Source organism: Sapajus apella, unplaced genomic scaffold (assembly GCF_009761245.1).
Source record: "Sapajus apella isolate SASKATOON/1434 unplaced genomic scaffold, GSC_monkey_1.0 scaffold106, whole genome shotgun sequence".
NCBI classification, from domain to species: Eukaryota; Metazoa; Chordata; class Mammalia; order Primates; family Cebidae; genus Sapajus; species Sapajus apella.
In genome coordinates, this window is record NW_022437046.1 from 420,720 (window position 1) to 445,049 (window position 24,330).

Consider the following 24,330-nt stretch of genomic DNA (forward strand, 5'->3'; position numbering starts at 1 on the left):
TCGGCCTCCCAAAGTGCTGGGATTACAGGCGTGAGCCACCATGCCCGGCCTCATTTGGTTTCTTATTCTACCTTATCCAGGTCAATTTGGAATCAGATCTATTATTTTGCCCAGCTTCATATTCTCATCCAAGTCATGAATAAGAATACTGAATAACCAAGGCCAAGGATAAGATCTAACAGTCAGTCCCTCCCTCTAAGGTAATATTGTTTCTGTCACCTATCAGTACCCACTGGATTCCTCCAACCAGTTCTGACTCCACTTAAATATACAAATATCCATCCTATCCAACCCTCTGCCTTGTCAAATGCATAGCTAAAGTCCAGAAATACTACCTGCCACATCCATGAGTTACCAAGCTTGGTAGAAAGATGATGAGTCTAACATGGTCAATTTACTCTTTAAGGTTCCTAGAGATCATCACTGGACTATATATGCCAGTGCACAGCATAACATCAACCAGCATACAGAAGTCACTCAGTAAATCTTGGAAGGATTGATTCTTTACTAATAAGCTTCAAGTACGATAATATCTCCCTTCCCTTAATCCATATAAAAAAGGAAGGGAAATAGAGAAAATATAAAACCTATCAGGCATTTATATTCATCATCTCTTATCCTCACAACTATTACGTAAAATAGGTTATTAGTATTCCCATTCTGTAGACCAAGAAACTGAGGTTCTGTAAGGGATACTGACTTGCTAGAGTTCATAAAAAGTGACACAGCTGGGTTTAAATCCAGATTTGCCCAACTACATTGTCTGTCTGCTATACCACACTTCCTCATTACAACTTTCATATTCACACAGCAAATATTGTTTCTGTTTTGTTACAAGCAAACATGTCTTACGGTGGGGATGTCTATATGGCCCTGATCCAGCTCAAGCTAGACTCTTGGAACTCTTGACGCTAAGAGTTCCAGGACCTGAGTTTTCCCCCACACAATATCCTGGAAGCTGATAGCAGCATTGCCATCAGGGTAGTAAAGACCCAAAGGCCAAATAATCAGACCTTAAGATTAAATATAAAGTCTGTTTACAGAAATTCTTGTGCCATAAAGGGAAGCATCCCACACTAAGTGTTAGAAGCCTGATTCTATGCTTGCCTCTGTCCCAATTTGTTATGAAATTTGCTTCCCCTATCTAGACCTCAGCTTCCTCAGCTGTAAAATGCAATACCACAGAATTACTAAAGAGGTAGAATGGGTGATTACTAACAAGACTGAAGGTGTAGGTGTAAATGACAGCACTTTGGGGTGTCTTGGAAATATTCAGATGGACATACCAGGAGATAATTTAGAATGTGGATGTGAGCCAGGGCGCAGTGGCTCACACCTATAATCCCAGCACTTTGGGAGGCCAAGGTGGGGCAAATCACCTGAGGTCAGGAGTTCGAGACCAGTCTGGCCAACATGGTAAAACACTGTCTCTACTAAACATACAAAAATTAGCTGGGCACTGTGGCGGGCAACTGTACTCACAGCTACTCAGGAGGCTGAGGCAGGAGAATTGCTTGAACCCAGGAGGCGGAGGTTGCAGTAGGCCAAGATAGCACAACTGAACTCTAGCCTGTGCGACAGAGCAAGACTCTGTCTCAAAAAAAAGAAGGAAAAGAAAAGAAAAGACAAGACAAGACCAAACCTACATTTCATTGGTGTACCTGAAAGTGATGCGGAGAATGGAACCAAGTTGGAAAACACTCTTTAGAATATTATTCAGGAGAATTTCCCCAACCTAACAGGACAAGCCAACATTCACATTCAGGAAATACAGAGGACACTACAAAGATACTCCTTGAGAAGAGCAACCCCAAGACACATAATCGGCAGATTCACCAAAGTTGAAATGAAGGAAAAAATGTTAAGGGCAGCCAGAGAGAAAGGTTGGGTTACCCACAAAGTGAAGCCCATCAGACTAATAGCGGATCTCCCAGCAGAAACCTTATAAGCGACAAGAGAGTGGGGACCAATATTCAGCATTCTTAAAGAAAAGAATTTTGAATCCAGAATTTTATATCCAGCCAAACTAAGCTTCATAAGTGAAGGAGAAATAAAATCCTTTACAGACAAGCACATGCTGAGAGATTTTGTCACCACCAGGCCTGCCTTACAAGAGCTCCTGAAAGAAGCACTAAACATGGAAAGGAACAACCAGTACCAGCCACTGCAAAAACATACCACATTGTAAAGACCATCAAAACTATGAAGAAACTGCATCAACTAACGGACAAAATAACCAGCTAGCATCATAATGACAGGATCCAATTTATACATAACAGTATTAACCTTAAATGTAAATGGGCTAAATACTCCAATTAAAAGACACAGACTGGGAAACTGGATAAACAGTCAAGACCCATTGGTGTGCTGTATTCAGGAGACCCATCTCATGTGCAAAGGCACACACAGGCTCAAAATAAAGGGATGGAAGAATACATACCAAGCAAATGAAAAGCAAAAAAAAAAAAAAAAAAGGCAGGGGTTGCAATCTAGTCTCTGACAAAACAGACTTTAAACCAACAAAGATCAAAAGACAAAGAAGGGCATTACATAATGGTAAAGGGATCAATGCAACAAGAGTTCACTATCCTAAATATGTATGCACCCAATACAGAAGCACCCAGATTCATAATGCAAGTTCTTAGAGACCTGCAAAGAGACTTAGACTCCCACACAGTAACAGTGGGAGACTTTAACACCTCACTGTCAATATTAGACAGATCAATGGGACATAAAATTAACAAGGATATTCAGGACTTGAACTCAACTCTAGACCAAGCAGACCTAATAGACATCTACGAGCCCTCCACCCCAAATCCACAGAATATACATTCTTCTCAGCACCACATCGCACTTATTCTAAAATTGACCACATAATTGGAAGTAAAACACTTCTCAGCAAGTGCAAAAGAACAAAAATCATAACAGTCTCTTAGACCACTGTGCAATCAAATTAAAACTCAGGATTAAAAAACCCACTCAAAGCTGCATGACTACTGGAAACTGAACAACCTGTTCCTGAATGACTACTGGATAAATAACGAAATTAAGGCAGAAATACCTAAGTTCTTTGAAACCAATGAGAACAAAGACACCACATTCCAGAACATCTGGGACACAGCTCAAGCAGTGTTTAGAAGGAAAATTACAGTACTAGATACCCACAAAAAAAAACAGGAAACACCCTAACATTACAATTAAAAGAACTAGAGAAGTAAGAGCAAACAAATTCAGAAGCTAGCAGAAGACAAGAAATAAGATCAGAGCAGAACTGAAGGAGACAAAGACACAAAAAAAACCCTTCAAAGAATGAATCCAGGAGCTGGTTTTTTTAAAAAATCAACAAAATAGACCACTAGTCAGACTAATAAAGAAGAAAAGAGAGAAGAACCTAATAGACACAGTAAAAAATGATAAAGGGGATATCACCACTGATCTCACAGAAATACAAACTACCATCAGAGAATACTATAAACACCTCTACACAAATAATCTAGACTATCTAGAAGAAATGGATAAATTCCTGGACACATACGCCCTCCCAAGTCTAAACCAGGAAGAAGTCGAATCCCTGAATAGGCCCATAACAAAGTCTCAAATTGAAGCAGTAATTAATAGCCTACCAACCAAAAAAAGTCCAGGACCAGACGAATTCACAGTCAAATTCTACCAGAAGTGCAAAGAAGAACCAATACCATTCCTTCTGAAACTATTCTAAACAGTGGAAAAAAGGGACTCTTCCCTAACTCATTTTATGAGGCCTGATACTAAAACCTGGCAGAGACACAACTAAAAAAGAAAATTTCAGGCCAATATCCATGATGAACATTGATGGAAAAATCCTCAATAAAATACTGGCAAACTGAAACCAGCAGTACATAAAAAAGCTTATCCACTACGATCAAGTCAGCTCCATCCGTGGGATGCAAGGCTGGTTCAACATATGCAAATCAATAAATGTAATCCATCACATAAACAGAACCAATAACAAAAACCACATGACTATCTCAATAGATGCAGAGAAGGCCTTTGATAAATTCAACACCCCTTCATGCTAAAAACTCTCAATAAGCTAGGTATTGATGGAATGTGTCTCAAAAGAATAAGCTATTTATGACAAACCCACAGCCAATATCATACTGAATGGGCCAAAGTTGGACGAATTCCCTTTGAAAACTGGCACAAGACAAGGATGCTCTTTTTCACCATTGCTATTCAACATAGTATTAGAAGTTCTGGCCAGGGCAGTCAGGTATGAGAAAGAAATAAAGCATATTCAAATAGAAAGAGAGGAAGTCAAATTGTCTCTATTTGCAGATGACATGACTGTATATTTAGAAAACCCAATCATCTCAGCCCAAAATCTCCTTAAGCTGATAAGCAATTTCAGCAAAGTCTCAGGATACAAAATCAATGTGCAGAAATCACAAGCATTTCTATACACCAATAACAGACAAACAGAGAGCCAAATCATGAGTGAACTCCCATTCACAATTACCACAAAGAGAATTAAATACCTAGGAACTCAACTTACAAGGAATGTGAAGGACCTCTGCAAGGAGAACTACAAACCACTGCTCAAGGAAATGAGAGACAACACAAACAAATGGAACAACATTCCATGGTAATCGATAGGAAAAATCAGTATCATGAAAATGGCCATACTGCCCAAAGTAATTTATAGATTCAATGCTATCCCCATCAAGCTACCAGTGACTTTCTTCACAGAATTAGAAAAAACTACTTTAAATTTCATATGGAACCAAAAAAGAGCCCACATAGCCAAGACAATCCTAAGCAAAAAGAATAAAGCTGGAGGCATCACATCACACTACCTGACTTCAAACTACAAGGCTACAGTAACCTAAACATCATGGTACTGGTACTGAAACAGATATACAGATCAATGTAACAGAACAGAGGCCTCAGAAATAATGCCACACATCTACAGCCATTTGATCTTTGACAAACCTGACAAAAGCAATGGGGAAGGGGTTTCCCATTTAACAAATGGTGTTGAGAAAACTGGCTAGCCATATGCAGAAAACTGAAACCGCACCCTTTCCTTGCACCTTATACAAAAATTAACTTAAGATGAATTAAAGACTTAAACGTAAGACCTAAAACCATAAAGACTCTAGAAGAAAACCTAGGCAATACCATTCAAGACATAGGCATGGGCAAAGACTTCATGACTAAAATGCCAAAAGCAATGGCAAAAAAGCCAAAATTGACAAATGGGATCTAATTAAACTTAAGAGCTTCTGCACAGCAAAAGAAACTATTATCAGAGTGAACAGGCAACCTATAGAATGGGAGAAAAATTTTGCAATCTATCCATCTGACAAAGGGATAATATCCAGAATCTACAGAGAACTTAAATTTACAAGAAAAAAACGAACAACCCCATCAAAAAGTGGTCAAAGTATATGAACAGACACTTCTCAAAAGATGACATTTATGCAGCCAACAAACATATGAAAAAAAGCTCATCATCACTGGTCATTAGAGAAATGCAAATTAAAACTACAGTGAGATACCATCTCACACCAGTTAGAATGGCAATCATTAAAAAGGCAGGAAACAACAGATGCTGAAGAGGGTGTGGAGAAACAGGAATGCTTTTATGCTGCTGGTGGGAGTGTAAATTAGTTCAACTACTGTGGAAGACAGTGTGGTGATTCCTCAAGGATCTAGAAACCGAAATTCCATTTGACCCAGCAATCCCATCACTGGGTATATACCCAAAGGATTATAGATCATTCTATTATAAAGACACATGCACACATATGTTTACTGTAGCACTGTTCACAATAGCAAAGACTTGGAACCAACCCATATGCCCATCAATGATAGGCTGGATAAAGAAGATATGGCACATATAGACCATAGAATTCTATATAGCCATAAAAAAGGATGAGTTGGGTTTTTGGACCCAAGATGGCCAAATAGACACAACACCCAGCGAGAGACGCAGAAATCCAGAGATCTCCTAGCTCCAACCGAGGCATAGGCAAGTATTTCATGACTAAAACACCAAAAGCAAAGGCAACAAAAGCCAAAATAGACAAATGGAATCGAGCTTCTGCTTAGCAAAAGAAACAAACATTAGAGCGAACTGGCAACCAACAGAACGGGAAAAAACTTTTTGCAAGCTACCCATCTGACAAAGGGCTAATATTCAGAATCTACTAAGAACTAAAATATACAAGAAACAACCCACCCCATCCAAAAGTGGGCAAAAGATAGGAACACTTTTCTTTTTCTTTTTTTTTTTTTTCTTTTTTGAGACAGAGTTTCGCTGTTGTTACCCAGGCTGGAGTGCAATGGCGCAATCTCGGCTCACCGCAACCTCCGCCTCCTGGGTTCAGGCAATTCTCCTGCCTCAGCCTCCTGAGTAGCTGGGACTACAGGCACGCACCACCATGCCCAGCTGATTTTTTGTATTTTTAGTAGAGACAGGGTTTCACCATGTTGACCAGGATGGTCTCGATCTCTTGACGTCGTGATCCACCCGCCTCGGCCTCCCAAAGTGCTGGGATTACAGGCTTGAGCCACCGCGCCCGGCCAGGAACACTTTTCAAAAGACATTTATGTGGCCAACAAACATGAAAATGTTCACTGGTCATTTGAGAAATGCAAATCAAAACCACCTTGAGATACCATCTCATACCAGTTAGAAGGGTGATTAAAAAATCTGGAGACAACAGATGCTGGAGGATGTGGAGAAATAGCAATGCTTCTACACTGTTGGTAGGAATGTAAATTAGTTCAACCATTGTGGAAGACAATGTCAATTCCTCAAGGATCTGGAAACAAATACCATTTGACCCCACAATCCCATTAAGTGGGTATACACCCAAAGGATTATAAATGGATCTATTATGAAGACACACATGCATCCATATGTTCATTGTAGCACTGTTTACAATAGCAAAGACTTGGAACCAACCCAAATAACCATCAATGACAGACTGGATAAAGAAAATGTGGCATATATACACCATGGAATACTATGAAGCCATAAAAAAGGATGAGTTCATGTCCTTTGCAGGGACATGGATGAAGCTGGAAACCATCACTCTCAGCAACTAACACAAAAACAGAAAACCAAACGCCGAATGTTCTCACTCATAAGTGGGAGTTGAACAATGAGAACACATGGACACAGGGAGGGGAACATCACACACCAGGAAGGGGGACTAGGGGAGGGATAGCATTAGGAGAAATACCTAATGTAGATGATGGATTGATAGGTAAAGCAAACCACCATGGCACGTGTATACCTATGTAACAAACCTGCACATTCTGCACATGTACCCCAGAACTTAAGGTATAATTTTTAAAAAGAAAAAGGAAGAAAGAAGAAGAAAGAAGAAAAAGAGGAAGAGGAAGTGGAAGAAGAGGAGGAGGAGGAGGAAGAGAAGGAGGAAGGTAGTTTCCTTATCCTGATTTCTGGGAAGCCAGGTGCAAATGACTAGGGGGAGAAAAAAAAGCTTTGCTAACTTTAAACAGACAAAAGAAACAAGACTATTGGAATAATTAAAAGTTAGTAATATACTTATAATTAAACCAATTATAAAATTTATCAACTTCTAAGATTTAAATTATTTCTTCATAATTCCTAATTTTATTATTATTATTATTCTGTTTATCTCCAAGGCTGCAGTAGTAATAAAAGGTATTCATTGTTTTTTGGGTTTTTAAAATTAAAAGCAGGTACAAAGGGCTGTGGGTTCCTACAGGAGAATAAGAGGAAAGAGTTTAGCATGTCTGAGAAAAGGCTGAAAAACCATCCTGGAGAAAGTTTGAAAGGCAAATTGGAACATAACAGAAAAGAGAGATGGGGTAAGGATGCAGCTACAGATATCAAAGTGAGCTTTGCCAGAAAAGCAACAACTCCTGCTCACTGGGGACTTTCCCCTATTTTCTGAGCCACTGAAGAAGGAAGACAAGGCGTAGTCTTGTCTTTTCCTATCTCCAACTGCCCCTAACCCCCAACAGTTATTCTGCAGTCCTCCTGCACTCTTCTCAATATTCCTGCTGAAAGCACAAAGCGCATACTAACCCCTAGCCCAGGGCTAAGCACACTGTAGGCACATGTTATAAATCAAAAATAGTAGCTACCATTTATTTAGGGGAAATTGGGGCACAGAGAACCTTAGAAATGTGTCCAAGGTCACAAAGCTACTGAGTGATAGAGCCAGTCAGCTTGATTTCAAAGCTGGAACTCTGTTTCCTCTAACAGAAGTAGAAGGTGGATAACATCTCCTAACATCTCCAAACTGGTACTCTTTGGAGAGTCCTTGGTGGGCCTGTGAGCCCAGAGCCAACTCTGCAGAATGAAAAAGGCCACAAAGGGCAGTGTGCTACTCTGGAGCCACATAGGGAGGACTGAGCATGCCTTCTACTGTCAGAAAATGGACCTTGAGGTGGCCCTGTGCTGAGCCAGTCTGATCGCTCTTCCCACTTCCCAAGTTCTTAGGTTGCTGCGAACAGATGGCACCTGTTCCCTCAGCAGACCCTCTTGGCTACTGCATGACAAACCTTCTACTTGAGATCTGTCAAGCCTCAAACCAATAGCAGGATTTTATCATGGCTCAGTGAGGTGGCCACAGCTCACAGCTGTAACAGGTCTAGGTTCTCTGGGGTGTTCATGTGCTAAATGACTGAAGATGAGGTCTAAGTGTTTGCTCACTCAGCCTTAAGAACTCATCCTAAGTTCAGAACACAAGTCAGACCCAGTACTCTAGGTCCTAAATGGGTGTTAAAGAATAGCGCTGAAATAACGATGTTTAGTCCATGCTCAGAGGGGAAAATTAAGGGACTTTTTGTAAACACCCAGCAGGCACGCCTCCACCCCTTTCAGAAGTCTCCTGGCAAAGAATTTCTTAGTATTTTCCTCGGATTCCAGCTGGCAATTTTTTAATTTTTCCTTTGACAAGCATCAGTAGAAAAATATAAAACAATATTTGCCATCAGGACAGCTGCTGATTTCTGAAAATCTTAGCTTCCAGGTGTATACCCAGCTCTATCAGAATCCTTGAATGAGAGAGCCAGTAAGAACTTTTAATGGCCAAGCCCATTTTACAGATAAGGAAACCCAAATCTAGGCAGAGCTGAATTGTCAAAGGTCATTTAATAAAGCAAGGACCAAGCACAGAAGCCCTAAAAATATAGGATGCAGACACCAGGAAGGAACAAACCTTCTGTCTTTTATTCAGAACCCTTATTAAGCAAGGAGTTCCTCCCAAAAATCATAAAATGTCACAGCTGAAAGGAAGTGTAGGGAGGAATCTTATGAAACAAATAATAAAATACCCTGAGAAAAGTGACCTATTCAAGGTCACACAGTGAGTGGCAATTTTCAAAAGGGACCAAGGTCACCTCCCAATACAACGTTCTTTCCTAAACTTCACAAGAAGTCATCTGAATGACAGTCCAGGAGCTACAAAAAAAAAAATCAAGCTGTACAGGAATACCTCAAATACACTACAATTTCAGTTCTAGACCACTGCAATAAAGCTAATATAGCAATAAAGTGAGTCACACAAAATTTTTGGTTTCCCAGTGATAAAAGTTATGTTTATACTATACTGTAGTCTATTAAGTATATAAAAGCATTATGTCTAAAAATACAATGTGCATGCCTTAATTTAAAAATACCTTATTGCTTAAAAATTCCAATACAGAGACTCAATAGTGAGCACATGCTACTAGAAATGTGGTACCAACAGCTTGATCAACACAGGATTGCCACAAACCTTCAACTTGTAAAAAATGCAATTATCTGCAAAGTGCAATAAAGCAAAGCATAATAAAACAAAGTATGCCTTTACATATTTATTAAGATATAATTCACAGATCCTAAAATTCTAAATCTCTTAAAATGTGCAATTCAATGACTGTAGTATATTCACAAGGTTGTGCAACCATTGGCACAATTAATGTTAGAATATTATCATTACCCCAAAAAGAAATGCCATATCTATTAGCAGTTGCTTCCTATTTCCCACGGCCCCCCACCCCCGACCCCCAGCCCTAGAATCTACTAATCTATTTTTTGTCTCTATGGATTTGGCTATTTTGGGCATTTTATATAAGTGAAATCACAAATTTGTATAATATGTGGCCTATTGTAACTGGCTTCTCTCATCTGGCATGTTTTCAAGGTTCATCCACATTGATGCATGTATCAGTACTTCATTCCTTTTCGTGGCTGATTAATATTCTATTATAAGGCTGGGCACAGAGGCTCACGCCCGTAATCCCAGAACTTTGGGAGGCTGAGGTGGGCAGATTGCCTGAGGTCAGAAGTTCAATACCAGCCTGGCCAACATGGAGAAACCCTGTCTCTACTAAAAATACAAAAATTAGCTGAGCGTGGCGGCACACGCCTGTAATCCCAGCTACTCAGGAGGCTGAGGCAGAAGAATTGCTTGAGCCCAGGAGACAGAGGTTGCAGTGAGCTGAGGTCACACCACTGCACTCCAGCATGGCAGACAGAGCGAGACTCTGTCTCAAAAAATACACACACACACACACACACACACACACACACACACACACACACACATATATTCTATTGTATGTATATACCATATTTATTTTTCCATTCATCAACTGACAGACATTTGGAGTTGCTTCCACTTTTTGGCTATTGTTCTAATTTCTACACATCCTCACCAACACTTGTTAATGTATTTTTTATTATATCCTAGTGGGTAAAAAGTGATACCTCAGTTTGGTTTTGATTTGCATTTCTCTGATAATGATGTTGAGCATTGTTTCAGGTGTATATTGGCTATTGAACTATGGAATATATAAATATATGTTCAAATCCTTTGTCCATTTTTTTTTTCTTTTTGAGACAGGGTCTCACTCTGTCACCCAGGCTGGAGTGCAGTGGCATGATCTTGGCTCACTGCAACCTCTGCCTCCCAGGATCCAGCAATTCTCATGCCTCAGCCTCCTGAGCAGCTGGGATTACAGGCATGTGCCAGCACACCCAGCTAATTCTTGTATTTTTTTAGTAGAGACGGGGTTTCACCATGTTGGCCAGGCTATTGTCAAACTCCTGACCTCAGATGATCTGTCCATCTCGGCCTCCCAAAGTGTTGGGATTACTGGCATGAGCCACTGCATCTAGCAAGAAATTTTTATATATTCTGGATAGTCGAGCCTTCTCAGAAAAATGTTTCCCAATACTTTCTCCATTTCGTGGGTTGTCTTTTCACTTTCTTGGTACGTTCTTTGAAGTATAAAACTTTTTTTATTTTGGTGAAGTCCAGTTTAACTCTTCTTTCTTTTGTTGCTTATGCTTTTTAAAAAATAATTTGAGGTAAAATTCACATAATATAAAAGTAACCATTTTAAAGTAAGCAATTTAGTGGCATATAGTGCATTCATGATGTTATGCAACCACCACCTCTATCTAGTCCCAAAACATTTCTATCACTCCACAGTAAATTTTCTTACCCAGTAAGCAGTTTCTCCCCATTCCCTCCTCCCACCAACCCCTGCCAACCATCAGTCTAGCTTCTGTCTCTGTGGATTTATCTATTCTAACTATTTCATATTAATAGAATCATATAATATGTGACCTTTTGTGTCTGGCTTCTTTCACTTAACATAACATTTTCCAGGTTCATCCACATTGTAGCATGTAACAGAACTGCATTCCATTTATAGCTGAATAATATTCCATTGAGCCACAATGTATTTATCTATTCATCCATTAATAGACATTTGGGTTGTTTTATTTTTTTGGCTCTTATGACATGTGCTGCTATGAACATGCACGTACATGTACTTGTTTGAGTACCTGTTTTCAACTCTTTGCATATATACCTCATTATGGAACTACTAGGTTCCATGGTAACTCTATATCTAATTTTTGAGAAATCACCAGATTATTTTGCACAGTAGCTGAAGCATTTTACCTTTTCACCAGCAATGTACAAAAGTTCCAATTTCTCTATACCCTTGCCAATACTTGTTATTTTCCATTTTAAAAAACTATTATTGCCGGGCACGGTGGCTCACTCTTGTAATCCTAGCACTTTGGGAGGCTGAGGTGGGTGGATCACCTGAGGTCAGGAGTTCAAGACCAGCCTGGCCAACGTGGTGAAACCCCATCTTAAAAAAATAAAAAATCAATTAAAAAACTATTATTATTACAACTATCCCAGTCATCACGAAATATATTCTTAGCTTCAGTACCTGTGTTCTCCCTATCTCAGGAAGATCATTTTCCTGCTGATCTCTGACCTTCCTTAGGTTAGATCACATGCAGCACACAGGCTACATACAATAAGCCTACGAGAAAAATATCCCTGTGCTGGTATCAGTCTAACCTGCTCCACCAGGGCCCCTCTTGTTGGTTCTGATATCCTAGACCCAGTACCATGTCCCGAGCATTCTGGTTCCAATGCTAGCTAATTTTTCCAGATAAAATCCTTGACTGCTTTAACCTGTAGTTTCTACTGTATGCTTTCAGACATGGTAAATCTGATTTTGAAACAAAACACATACAGCTTGATAATATATATTGCAAGTCTAAGGAAGATTTTCAGGCTGCCGAAAGCCTTCCCTAGCTAGGTGGTGACAGAAGAGAACCTTGGCAAAAGTAGCCTAGTTTTTATAGTTGGGTGTAAGTGTTCTTCTTGGTATATACAAAGAGATGTGTAAGCTGTTAACAGGGAGAGTTTAATAAGGCCACTTCTCATATTTCAAGACTCAGCTTAAGAATTACTTTCTCCATAAAGTTTCCTGGACTCCAGTAGGAAACTCCTCCCTAGTTTGTGCCCCCAGTTGAACTTTGGAGAGACTTACATAATAGCTTTAACACTTACTATATTTGTTAACACTTTACTGTATTTGTTGACATGGCTATCTCCATTTAGATGGAAGTACTTGAGAGCAGGGACCTTGCCATTTATACTAGTATACAAAATGTACTCAATAAATGTTAGTGAATGACTGAAGGGCCATGGCTCAATACAGAGACTAGGCCTTACATAAAGAGTAGAACCATTCACTGTGTCATTATTCAAAACCTACCAATGAAGGTGAGCAAAATGTGTCCTAGTACCCTCCACTCCCCCAAAAAAAGGTGGCAAAGGAAGTGGAAACAGTAGTCTTCTTCCAGGTTGCTCTGTTTCATACTTTCAAAAAGTATAGATCCACTTGTATTGAGACATCAGCTTGCACATTTGCCAAGCCACATTCATAGACAGGGAAATGTTATATTGCCTCTGACCTTGCCTGCAGCTGCTTCTCTGGACTTGTTCCTGGTTCAACAGCATTCTACGGCTGGCACCCTAAATTGATTCCAGCCATTCCCAAAGAGCAGAAAGTGGGCCCTAAGTGCCTGTTTGGTCAAGAATAGTTTTCCAAGAAATCTCACTACTTTTTGTTCCCCCTTGGTTCACTTAGAATTAGAAAAAGGATGGCAGAGCTGACCATTCCCACAACATAGATCTGTAGAGACTGAACAACCTAATTCTTTTAACTAGCTCCTGGCTGAAGAGACCACCCTTTCTTAGGCCTGAGTGTGTCTACCGCTTCAGTGAAAACCCACTTAGTCCTCCTTGGTCATTCAATGATACAAAGATGTTCACTAATCAGTTCATGTACTCTACATGTCTATAATAACCTACTGTCATTATATATATAAACCTGTTGATGTGCAATTGAAATGAAATATGGAAGTAGGTAACAGCTAAAAAGCTTTCAGCCCATAGTGGGTTACTTCTATCCCTGAGCATACTTTTCATATTTTAGCTTTTGTAGTCTTGCTCAGGTTGTTTACTCTGCTTAGAATGTCCTGTTTTGCCACCTCCATAGAATAGAGCTCTATCCACCCTTAAAGGCAGAGGTCACATGTCACCTTGTCTATAGGACACCTTTACTAACCTTCCTCTGGGTCTCAGAAGCACTGTGTACCTCTGTAGAACACTCATGTTATCCCTCAAGGGCAGAACATGATTCATTCCAGGTCTTCCTACAGGGTCCAACACAGCACTGACACAATGCAGATGATTTCCTTAAAGTATTTAATGAATGCATGTTGCTATGTGTCTGAACTAAAATGCAAGACTCTTTCATACTTTAATACCTGTGGCAATGGTGGAGGTGCTGCCTTGCAGATGTGCCTAGGAGACCCAGAGGCTTAGCCTATCTACTACAACAGCTTTGGTTTCTATGGCACAGCAGTAGCCCTTCTCTACACAGGACTCACAGAGAGGAGGCCCAAAGAGCACTGTATCCAGGGCCTTCAGCTGCAGCTTCTGCCGATGGCTCCGGTCTGTCATCTTCAGCACAGTTCCTGTCATGGTGGTATTGGTGACAGCTAGCCTGTTGAGGCAAAGAGTAGCTGGTCATTTTACTGCCAGTAAAGCCAGCAAAGATCCTGGTAGGATTACCCACCTCCTCCAGGAACACTTCTAGCTCTTAGTGACTGCTCCCCTCTGCACTCTAGAACACAGAGTCTATACCAGTTGGGTCTCAACAGGGAATATAGAGGGACACATAATATTTGCCAAGAATTTGTTCAGCCTTTTCCCCATATCCGCCAACTTAAGCACCCTATCCTCTAGGGATTACCTGTCTGTGACCATTCCCATACCCAACTAAATTTTCTGTTGTGCTTCTCCTTCCAGGGTGTGTACTCTACATATTGTCCTCACTTCCCACTACTTATAAGTGCGTTTCCTGTGCAGTCCAGGTCAAACTGTCAGGCCATATGACCCAGTGATTCTGGGACTTATGAATTATCCTACTTAAACCCACTGTCATTATATATAAACCTGCTGATGTGCTATTGAAATGAAATATAGAAAATGAAAAAATTCAATTAACCACTGATGACAAAAATGGAATTAGTCCTGTTAGCTTGTATTTGAGTCACTGCAATACAAGTTACCTCCAATAAAATTACTGTAATTTTTTATGACCTCCACCCATACTATCAGTGATAACTTTAATGAGAGAGAGCCTGTAAACAAGAAAATGACTTAGGAAAAATGAAACTTTGTTCTCTTCTGCTGGAACACAGTGGATATAGGAGGAGAAGGGTAAAAGATAGGACAGGTTGAAAACCACTGGTCTAGGTCCCACAAATAAGCACTTAATTCCGTACTACTCTATAAGGTTGGTGCTCTTTTCTGATGCATAGCTTTATTTCCCCAGCTAGAAACGAAGCTTCTGACATCACAGTGTGATTTATACTCCTGTCTGAGCATGTAGGAACAGCTACTTCCTTCTCTGGCCTTGGAAAGCAATCAAGCCCACTGATAAGAGAGGCAGTGAGGCACTGTGATGGGGAGTGGGAGTGGTCAGGAGAGCTGGCTTCTCATCTCAGCTTTACTAGTGACCACTTGCCCGATCAAAAGTTGTTTTGTTCCTCCCCCAGGAGCTCAGATTCCTTCTGAGTAAACTGATGTAAAATCAGATGCTTCCTACAAGCCTGGGAGTTCTTGGAGTTCCTCTTTAAAGCACTTCTGCCAGATGTGCTGCAGTTCATCTAACTAATGAGAATAAACATTGTCACCTTTTCTACAGTCTATTTCTCAAAGAAACGTATGAACTGGAATGCTATCTGCTTGTAAGCAACGAAAGAAATGAAAAAGGAGCTAACACTGACTAAGCAAGTAATGTGTATCTGGTACAGTTCTGATACTTTACATACAATACCTCATTCAGTCCTCACAACAACCTTAAAAACTCAGTTCCATTATTAGTGCCACTTTCTAGATAAGAAAACAGAGACTTCAGTTGAGTAACTTGCCCAAAGTCACACACAAGTAAGTGGCAAAGCCAGAGAATCAACTCAAATCTGCTAGATTATTCTCATTATACCATGTGAGCCAGTGATGGGCCTTGAACCACCCTCACTCCACCCCAAGCAATGAAGGCCCCATACTTCCTGTTGTCACTAAGGTGCCACAGCTTGGCATCCCCTACACCTGTGCCCAGCCTGGCTGGATCTGGTCTTGGCTCTAATTAGCCACAAAAATGCTAAGGGAACCCACGACCTAAGAACTGACTTCTTATCCTATGCTTTACAGTTTTAATCCAAGCCATAAACATCCCCCATGAAGAAAACGGTTCAGGGATCCACAAGGCAATATTGCTATTTCTGTGGGTAGCAAGAAAGAACCTTAAATCTTGGATCTTAGTCATCAGTCACCTACTTTTCCATTAAACATGGAGCTCCTCAAATCAGAGGTCAGATCGAATGCATCTCTTTGTCCTCAGGGCCCAGCAGAAAGCACAGCACATGGTATAGGTGCTTAGTGAAGTTTTGTAAAATAGAACTAAACTGAATATTGAAAGGAACCTATCTTTAACCACATAGCACAAGAGGAAGATGCAGTGAAAAAAAAACAGGGCATTTAGAACAAGACAGACCTGGGTTCAAATCCCAACTCTGCCACTTACCAGCTTGGATAAATTATAAAATATTTGAGATTCAGTTTGCTCACCCAAAAGATGGGATACTCTTCCTCCCAGAGTTGTGAGAATCAACTGAAATAATAGGTAGGAAAGCACTCTATAAAGGGAGGTACAAACATTAAGATTATTACTCTCTCCAGAGAGGGAGAAGCTGTGAAAAAGAGGCTGCAGGCAGCAGAGGAGGGAACAGCCAGCTCAGCTAGGCCTGGACAGCAGTGCTCAGTAGCTCTGTGGCTGAAGACTGCAATGTGTGGGCATTCCAAAAGCTTCACCTCCCCATTTCCCCTTTGCTGAAGCTCAAAACCAGATGCACCTACATAATAAGATGACAGATTATATATAATCAGCACTTACCAGACAGTAAGCCCTTTGAGGGCAAGGGCAAGTTGTTGTCATCTTTATCCCCAGCACCCAGCACAAGTGCTTGGCACAGAGCAGGTACCCAGTAAATATTTGTTGGATGAATAAGTAAATGGATTAATGACTTAATGACTGAATGACATATGGCACTAGTTTGACATAGCAAGAAGTCCAAGCAGTACTCCATCCCCTCCCCATTCCCAGCACAAGCCCTAGCATATTGAGCGTGAAAAGGAGGCAAAGAGTTATGATACAACAGCTGTTGGAGTCATCCCAGAGAAGAGGCTGGGGCCAATGACAATTAACCTCTCCTCTGTACCATTTTTATTACAAATAAGCTGTATATGGATAACCCAGGGAAGGCTAAAAGAGCCCTGAGGCTCCTGGGTGTTAAAAGAGGCAGCTGCTCAGGGGACAGAAAAAAAAAAGGAAGAGAGAAACACCACAGGCTTTGATGTATACGCAGATTCAAATCTCAGTTTTGCCCCTAACTATTCATGTTTGTGACCTTGGGAAAGTTACATAACCAGTTTCATCATCTATATACAATAATACCCACCTTACATGACTGATGTAAGAATTAAATGAGATACTGTATATAGTGTTGAGTAGAATGCCTGGCATGTACTAAGCAATCAGTAAATGGCAGCTATTAGTACTATTCCCAGGATTGACAGAAATATTAAAGAAGAGAGTGGATGCAAAGTGCCATCATATTTTATAGCAAGTGCACAACAGATGTGAGAAGAGGCAAGATCTATAGACGCTGCCCTGAAAATGGTAGAACCTCACTTAACTGGCCAGAGCAATCTGAAGGCAGGCCCACTCCAGCCCATTCCCTGTACCCTCAAATGAAGAAAATCCAGTCCCCTCCTGACCTTGGCATGGCATGGCCACTGAGCTGCAGCTTCCGGAAGGTCTCCTCATACTGAGGCAGCTCCACATATGTGATCAGCCACTGTACCACCTCATCCACGGTCCAATTGTATACTGTGAAAAAAGACAAGCAAAGCCATGACTCCAGAATGCCAAGCACTGCTTGCATTTATTGTCATGGTCATATTGACCTTAATATTTACCATATTTGTATGTTTAATATCTCTCTGTCCCATAAAATACTAAGTATGAAAGGAGTATACACGGTGAGTCTATTTATATGAAATCCTGGAAAAGACAAATTTATAGTGATAGAAAGTAGATCAACGGTCAGCTGGACCAGGAAGGGAGGTGGGGACTGACTGGGAAAAATCACAAATGCAACATTATAAGGTGACGGGTATATTCTATATCTTGAATGTGGTGGTGGTTACACAAATGATAACATCTGTCAAAATACATCCAACTGTACATTTAAAATAGGTGTATCATCTTTTATGTAAATTATACCTCAATAAATCTGATTTTGGAATATTTTTAAACTGTTGTGAACCGGGTTGAGAATAAACTATCCATCCATCCATCTATCCAACTATTCAACTGAGCATTCATAAGGGGCCTACTTAGTGCCAAGCCTGGAGGAAGTTAGTTCCCAATCCAATGGATGAGATCAAAAGCTAAACAGCATGAGTAAAGCACAGATCCTGATAAAGAAAAATACACAGAGCACAGAGGAGAAAGGAAATAACTGCCTAGGGGTTCAAGGACAGCCTCAGAGAAGATGATGTATTGCAACATAAAGCATTAGTAGAAGCTTATGTGAAATATTTCATGGGTGTGGGGGGAGGAAGATTCTTGATACAGAATGAAGACAGGTGCAAAAGAAAAGATGTGGAATTTGATGTGTCTGAAACAGCAGTCCCCAACCATTTTGGCACGAGGGACCAGTTTCATGGAAGACAATTTTTCCATGGACCTGGGGCAGGGAGATGGTTTTAGGAGGAAGCTGTTCCAGCTCAGATCATCAGGCATTAGTTAGATTCTCACAAGGAGCACATAACCTAGATCCCTCACATGTGCAGTTCATAACAGGGTTTGTACTCCTATAAGAATCTAATCCCGATGCTGATCTGACAAGAGGTGGAGTTCAGGCAGTAATGCTCCTTCATCCACCACTCATCGCCTATTGTGCAGACCAGTACCTACTGGGCCATGGACTAATACCAGTCCATGAACTCCAGAGTTCAAGACCAGCCTGGGCAATATAGTTTGACCCTGTCTCTACTAAAAAAATTTTTTAAAAATTAGCCAGGTGTGGTGATGTGAGCCTGTGGTCCCAGCTACTCAGGAGGCTGAGGTGGGAGGACCATTTGAGCCCTGGAGGCTGAGATTGCAATAAGCCACAATTGTGCCATTGCACTCCAGCTTGGGCAACAGAGTGAGACCCTGTCTCAAAAAAAAAAAAAAATCCAGCTGACATAATTTAAGCCCTGAGTCAGATCATGCCTGTAGAAAGCCCTATTATAGATATTTCAGTTTAATGCAAGAAACACATTTCCCTTTTTGCTTATATCAGATCGAAACGATTTTCTGTCATAAAAGGAATGAACTCTAGCTGAAACAACAATTGAGTGGTCATTCGCAATATGGCAAATTGCATCATCTCCATACATGCAGCACTAGAGCTAGTGATTCCTCAATAATATAATGTGATTTTTTAAATGGATAGTCATAAAAAGTAGCCTTTTAAAATAATTTTGATATCTGTATTGTGTTTAAACATGCAGAAAACAAAGTTATCCCTATACTTTGTTAAAAGTCAATTATGAAGGAGTAGAAGTAGACTTAACACACAATACACAAGGAATACGTTCCAGCCCAGTGAAGGTCAAAAGAGATCATGAATCAAAGTTTCATAGTAGCTTAAATAAAGAAAAATGGTGGGAGGAATGAGTCATGACTTGGTACCCAGCAATACAGACATGCTGAATTTAAAAGCGCCTGAAAGCAACTGATTTTCAGTAAAAAGCATCATTTTATTGGATCTGAAGTTTATTTTTACTTAAAGCATAAATCTGTTTTTGTTTGCATTGGTATACAAATTTTATACAGTGACTTAAACCTTGTTTTATGTTTGCACATACTTAAATAACACTATAATAAAAATAGTTTAAGCAGCACTTCAGGTCCAAGATGAATTATTTAACTTAAAAGGAATTTGTACATTCCTCAAATTTGAAAACCACTGCTGTAAGCAGCAAGAAGCCAAAAAAGTTTTGAAGTTGAATGATACGGTGAGATTCATCACTGTCCTCTCGTAAGATCCATCTTTTTTCTTTTAAGAGATAGGTCTTGCCCTACCACCGGGGCTTGAGTGCAGTGGTATGGTCACAGCTTGCTGCAGCGTTGAACTCCTGGACTCGAGATCTGCCTGCCTCAGCCTCCTGAGTGGTTAAGACTACAGGCAGATACTACTACCATGTCAGGCTAACTCTTTTTTGTTTTTGTTTTTGTCTTTGTTTTGTTTTTTTGAAACAGGGTCTTGCTCTGTCACCTAGACTGGAGTGCAGTGGTGCAGTCTCAGCTCACTGCAGCCTCCACCTCCTGGGTTCATGTGATTCTCCTGCCTCAGCCTCTGGAGTACCTAGGATTACAGGTGCACACCAACACACCCAGATAATTTCTCTATTTTCAGTACAGACAGGGCCTCACCATGTTTGCCAGCTGGTCTCAGACTCCTGGCCTCAAATGATCCTCCCACCTCAGACTCCCAAAGTGCTGGGATTATAGACGTGAGCCACCACACCCGGTCAAATTATTTTACTTTTTGTAGAGATGTTGCCTATCTCCCTATGTTGCCCAGGCTGGTCTAGAACTCCTGGCCTCTGGCAATTCTCCCACCTCAGCCTCCCAAAGTGATAAGATTACAGGCATGAGTCACCAGGCCTGGCCTAATTTACCTTTAATAGGCAGAAAACATTGAAGGCATGGAATATTGCCTATTCGTTTTTGCTCATCCACTGTTTCTAAACTAAGAGCTTCATATACAATGACATCAATAAGAGCTACCTAAATGAGGGGTTCCAGAAATGATTTGATGTGGGCCTCAAAACAACAACAAAGCCTCCTTAGAAAAATATACAACTCATATGGATGAGTAACTTCTGAAATGCTTGTCAAAAAAACAAGCATTTGGCCAGACATGGTGGTTCATGCCTGTAACCCCAGCACTTTGGGAGGCTGAGACAGGAGGATCACTGGAGGCCAGGAGTTTGAGACAAGCCTGAGGAACACAGCAAAACCCCATCTCTACAAAAGAAAAATTTTTTAAATTAGCCAGGCGTGGTGGCACATGCTTATAGTCCCAGCTACTTGGGAGGCTGAAGTGTAAGGATAACTTGAGACCAGGAGTTCAAGGTTGCAGTGAGCCATGACTGCACCACTGCACTCCAGCATGGGCAGCAGAATAAGACCCTATCTCAAAAACAAACAAACAAAAAAAATAAACAAAATAAAACAAACAAACAAACAAACAAAAACAGTCATTCCTCTCAGCCCAGCATGTGATACACGGCAGATAATCAGGAAGACAACCTAACTAAAATAAAGTTGAAGGCAAAAATGCTCCAATCTCTTAATGTCCTCAAGAAGATGCTGGAGCTCAGAATGAAAGCTCAGAAACTGAGTGCCTTTGGAGGTAGATTAGACTTTTCGCAGAGGCATGGGAGGTGGCAGAGGAAGGAAATGAGGCAGACACAGTGTGTCCAGGTATGCATCCTAGAAGACAAGACACTAAAAGCTTAAGTGAAGGGTGCTTAGTCAGTGCTTGGTTAAATTTCTAATTCCCAGACTAGAATATATTGGAAGAAAAAGATAAATTAATTTCCAAGAGATACCGTTGAGAAAAGAAGGATGACATAGCTGGGGTTAAATTAGTGTTGAGGGGGTGGCGCATGCCTGTGATCCCAGCTACTCAGGAGGCTGAGGCACGAGAACTGCTTGAACCCAGGAGGTGGAGGTTGCAGTGAGCTGAGATTGTGCCACTGAACTCCAGCCTGGACAACAGACTGAGACTTTCTAAAAAAAAAAAAAAAAAGCCAGGTATGGTGGCTCACACCTGTAATCCCAGCATTTTGAGAGCCCAGGTGGATGGATCACTTGAGGTCAGGAGTTCGAGACCACCCTGGCCAACATGGTGAAATCCCATCTCTACTAAAAATACAAAAATGAGCTGGGCATGGTGGCATATACCTCTAATTCCAGCTGTTTGGGAGGCTGAGATGGGAGTATTACTTGAACCTGGAAGGCGGAGGTTGCAGTGAGCTGAGATCAGTGGAGTAGCACCACTGTACTCCAGCCTGGGCAACAGAGCAAAACTCTGTCACAAAAAAAAAAAAAAAGGAAGTGTTGAGAGATGGGTGGTTCATGCCGGTAATCCCAGCACATTGGGAGGCTGAGGCAGTTGAATCACTTGTGCCCAGGGATTCAAGACCAACCTGGGAAGCATGACAAAACCCCATCTCTACAAAAAAATTAGCTGTGAGTGGTGGTACATGCCTATAGTCTCAGCTACTCAGGAGGCTGAGGTGGGAGGATTGCTTAAGTCTGGGAAGCAGAGGTTGCAGTGAGCTGAAATGCAACACTGCACTCCAGCCTGGGTGACAGAGCAAGACCCTGACTCCAAAAAAAAAAAAAAAAAAAAAGTGCGAGGGAAGTAAAGTAAAATGGACTAGAATGTATTATTCCTGAAAATAAATATATATCCTAATGCATTACAGATGTTATCGTTTACTATGGTCTGGAGTGTCAGGTAATGAAGGCATAAGAGAGTGACACACAGATATGAGGCAGATAGACAAGTGCTAGCCTGTAAAGTACAAAGAACAACACACTCCTGGCACTGCTGCCAAGGGAACTAGGCCTCATCCAGCACAAAGGGGCCTTTCTGTTTGGCGTGTAGAGTGGAAAGAAGGCTACTTTTTTATTGCTAGAAAGGCCTAAGGCCAGCAGTACATCAAGGGCCTTTTGTCTACTGGGAGGATGACTTGATACAAGCCTGGGCATAGAATCTTGGCATACAGAAACTCCTCTATCAGCACCCTACACCACAGTGGTGACAGGCAGAAGTCACTCTAGACTAGGGTTTCTGAGTCTCTGCACCAATGACATTTTAGATAAGATAATTCTTCCTTGTGGGGGCTGTCCTGTGCATCACAGGATGCTTAACAACATCCCTGGCATCTACATACCTGATGCCAGTAGCATGCTGCCAATCATAACAATTAAAAAATGTCTCCAGATTTTGTTCAATGTCCCATGGAAGGGTAAAACTGCCCCCAGCTGAGAACCACTGCTCTAAACACTGAATTAAGTGAGGCATAGGGTCTGTAAGAGGGCCAATATACTCCATTAAAGATGGACTCTAGAGTAACCAGCCCCTATATAATTAAGCTGCAGGGGAAAAGGATAATAGCTTCAGCATGTCAGAACAAGCCTCAAGATAGTTTTGGTTTGTTTTTTGTTTTTGTTTTTATCTGTATATATAATTCTGTTACCTAGGCAGATGCCCTGTCTAGGTAAGGTTTGGCACCATGGTGTCCACCTGGAGTCACTCCAGTCTGAACAAAATAAGCCAGGATGGGCTGTATCCTCTATAACATCTGTATCTCAGATAGCAACCCTGAGTTCCAACATGAAGATCTCACTCAAGATCAGTCTAGCTGATACATCCAGGTTCCCTGGACCCAAGGTTCAAGTACCTAAAAGTTAAAAGACTTGTTCTGTTTTCTCATTCCAAAAGAGAAAATGGGAAGAATCCCTGGGGGCCAGAGTGAGGAAGAAGGCAACAGCAAGTACAGAGAGCTGTGGCTATCAGTGACAGGCTGCAGAATTTGGCAAGGAGAGCTTAGTACAGATGCGACTCCAAATGACTCACATGTTCAAATCCCAGGAGGACATGTAACCAAGAGTCAATGTCCTAACGTCATAAGTCTCCCATCCCCTGAGCCTGTCCATGTGGCCCCTAGCCATATCAATGACTACATCTCTGGGCAAAATGACAAACAATGCTACACCGAATCAGAGAAGACTAACCCCTGAGTTATGCACAACAAACCATCCTTCATAAGAGAGATGCACAGGGTGACTTAACTGTATATCTCCGATCTTTTTAATGGCCTAACCTGCCTGTAAAAAAAAGCCTTGTACAGGGGCTGGGTGTGGTGGTTCATGCCTGTAATTCCAGCACTTTGGGAGGCTGAGGCGAGCAGATCATGAGGTCAGGAGAATGGGACCAGCCTGACCAACATGGTGAAACCCTGTCACTACTGAAAAAACAAAAATAATCCAGGCATGGTGGTGCCTGCCTGTAATCCCAGCTGCTCAGGAGGCTGAGGCAGGAGAATTGCTTGAACCTGGGTGGCGAAGGTTGCAGTGAGCCAAGATTACGCCACTGCACTCCAACCTGGGCGACAAACCAAGACTCTGTCTTTAAAAAAAAAAAAAAAAAAAGCCTTGTACACACGTTGCCAATATATGCGTATGTGTTTATAAATTAGATTCATTTACTAACATTAGGTAGATTGTAAAACGTACATAAAAATTAAACAATGAGATAAAAGTAAGCACAATATAAAT

General features: G+C 41.1%; 1 protein-coding gene across 5 annotated transcripts in view; it reads right to left on the reverse strand.

The window, feature by feature from the left end:
• STIM1 (stromal interaction molecule 1) overlaps positions 1-24,330 on the reverse strand; it is a 239,417-nt gene that overhangs the window by 25,777 nt on the left and 189,310 nt on the right. For all 5 annotated transcript variants that reach the window (XM_032258894.1, XM_032258889.1, XM_032258890.1 and 2 more), the window contains exons 4-5: positions 17,697-17,808; positions 14,243-14,358 (exon numbers count right to left, since the gene is read on the reverse strand). In XM_032258894.1, the coding sequence (XP_032114785.1) occupies positions 14,243-14,358; positions 17,697-17,808 (228 nt within the window). The remainder of the gene's footprint in view (positions 1-14,242; positions 14,359-17,696; positions 17,809-24,330) is intronic.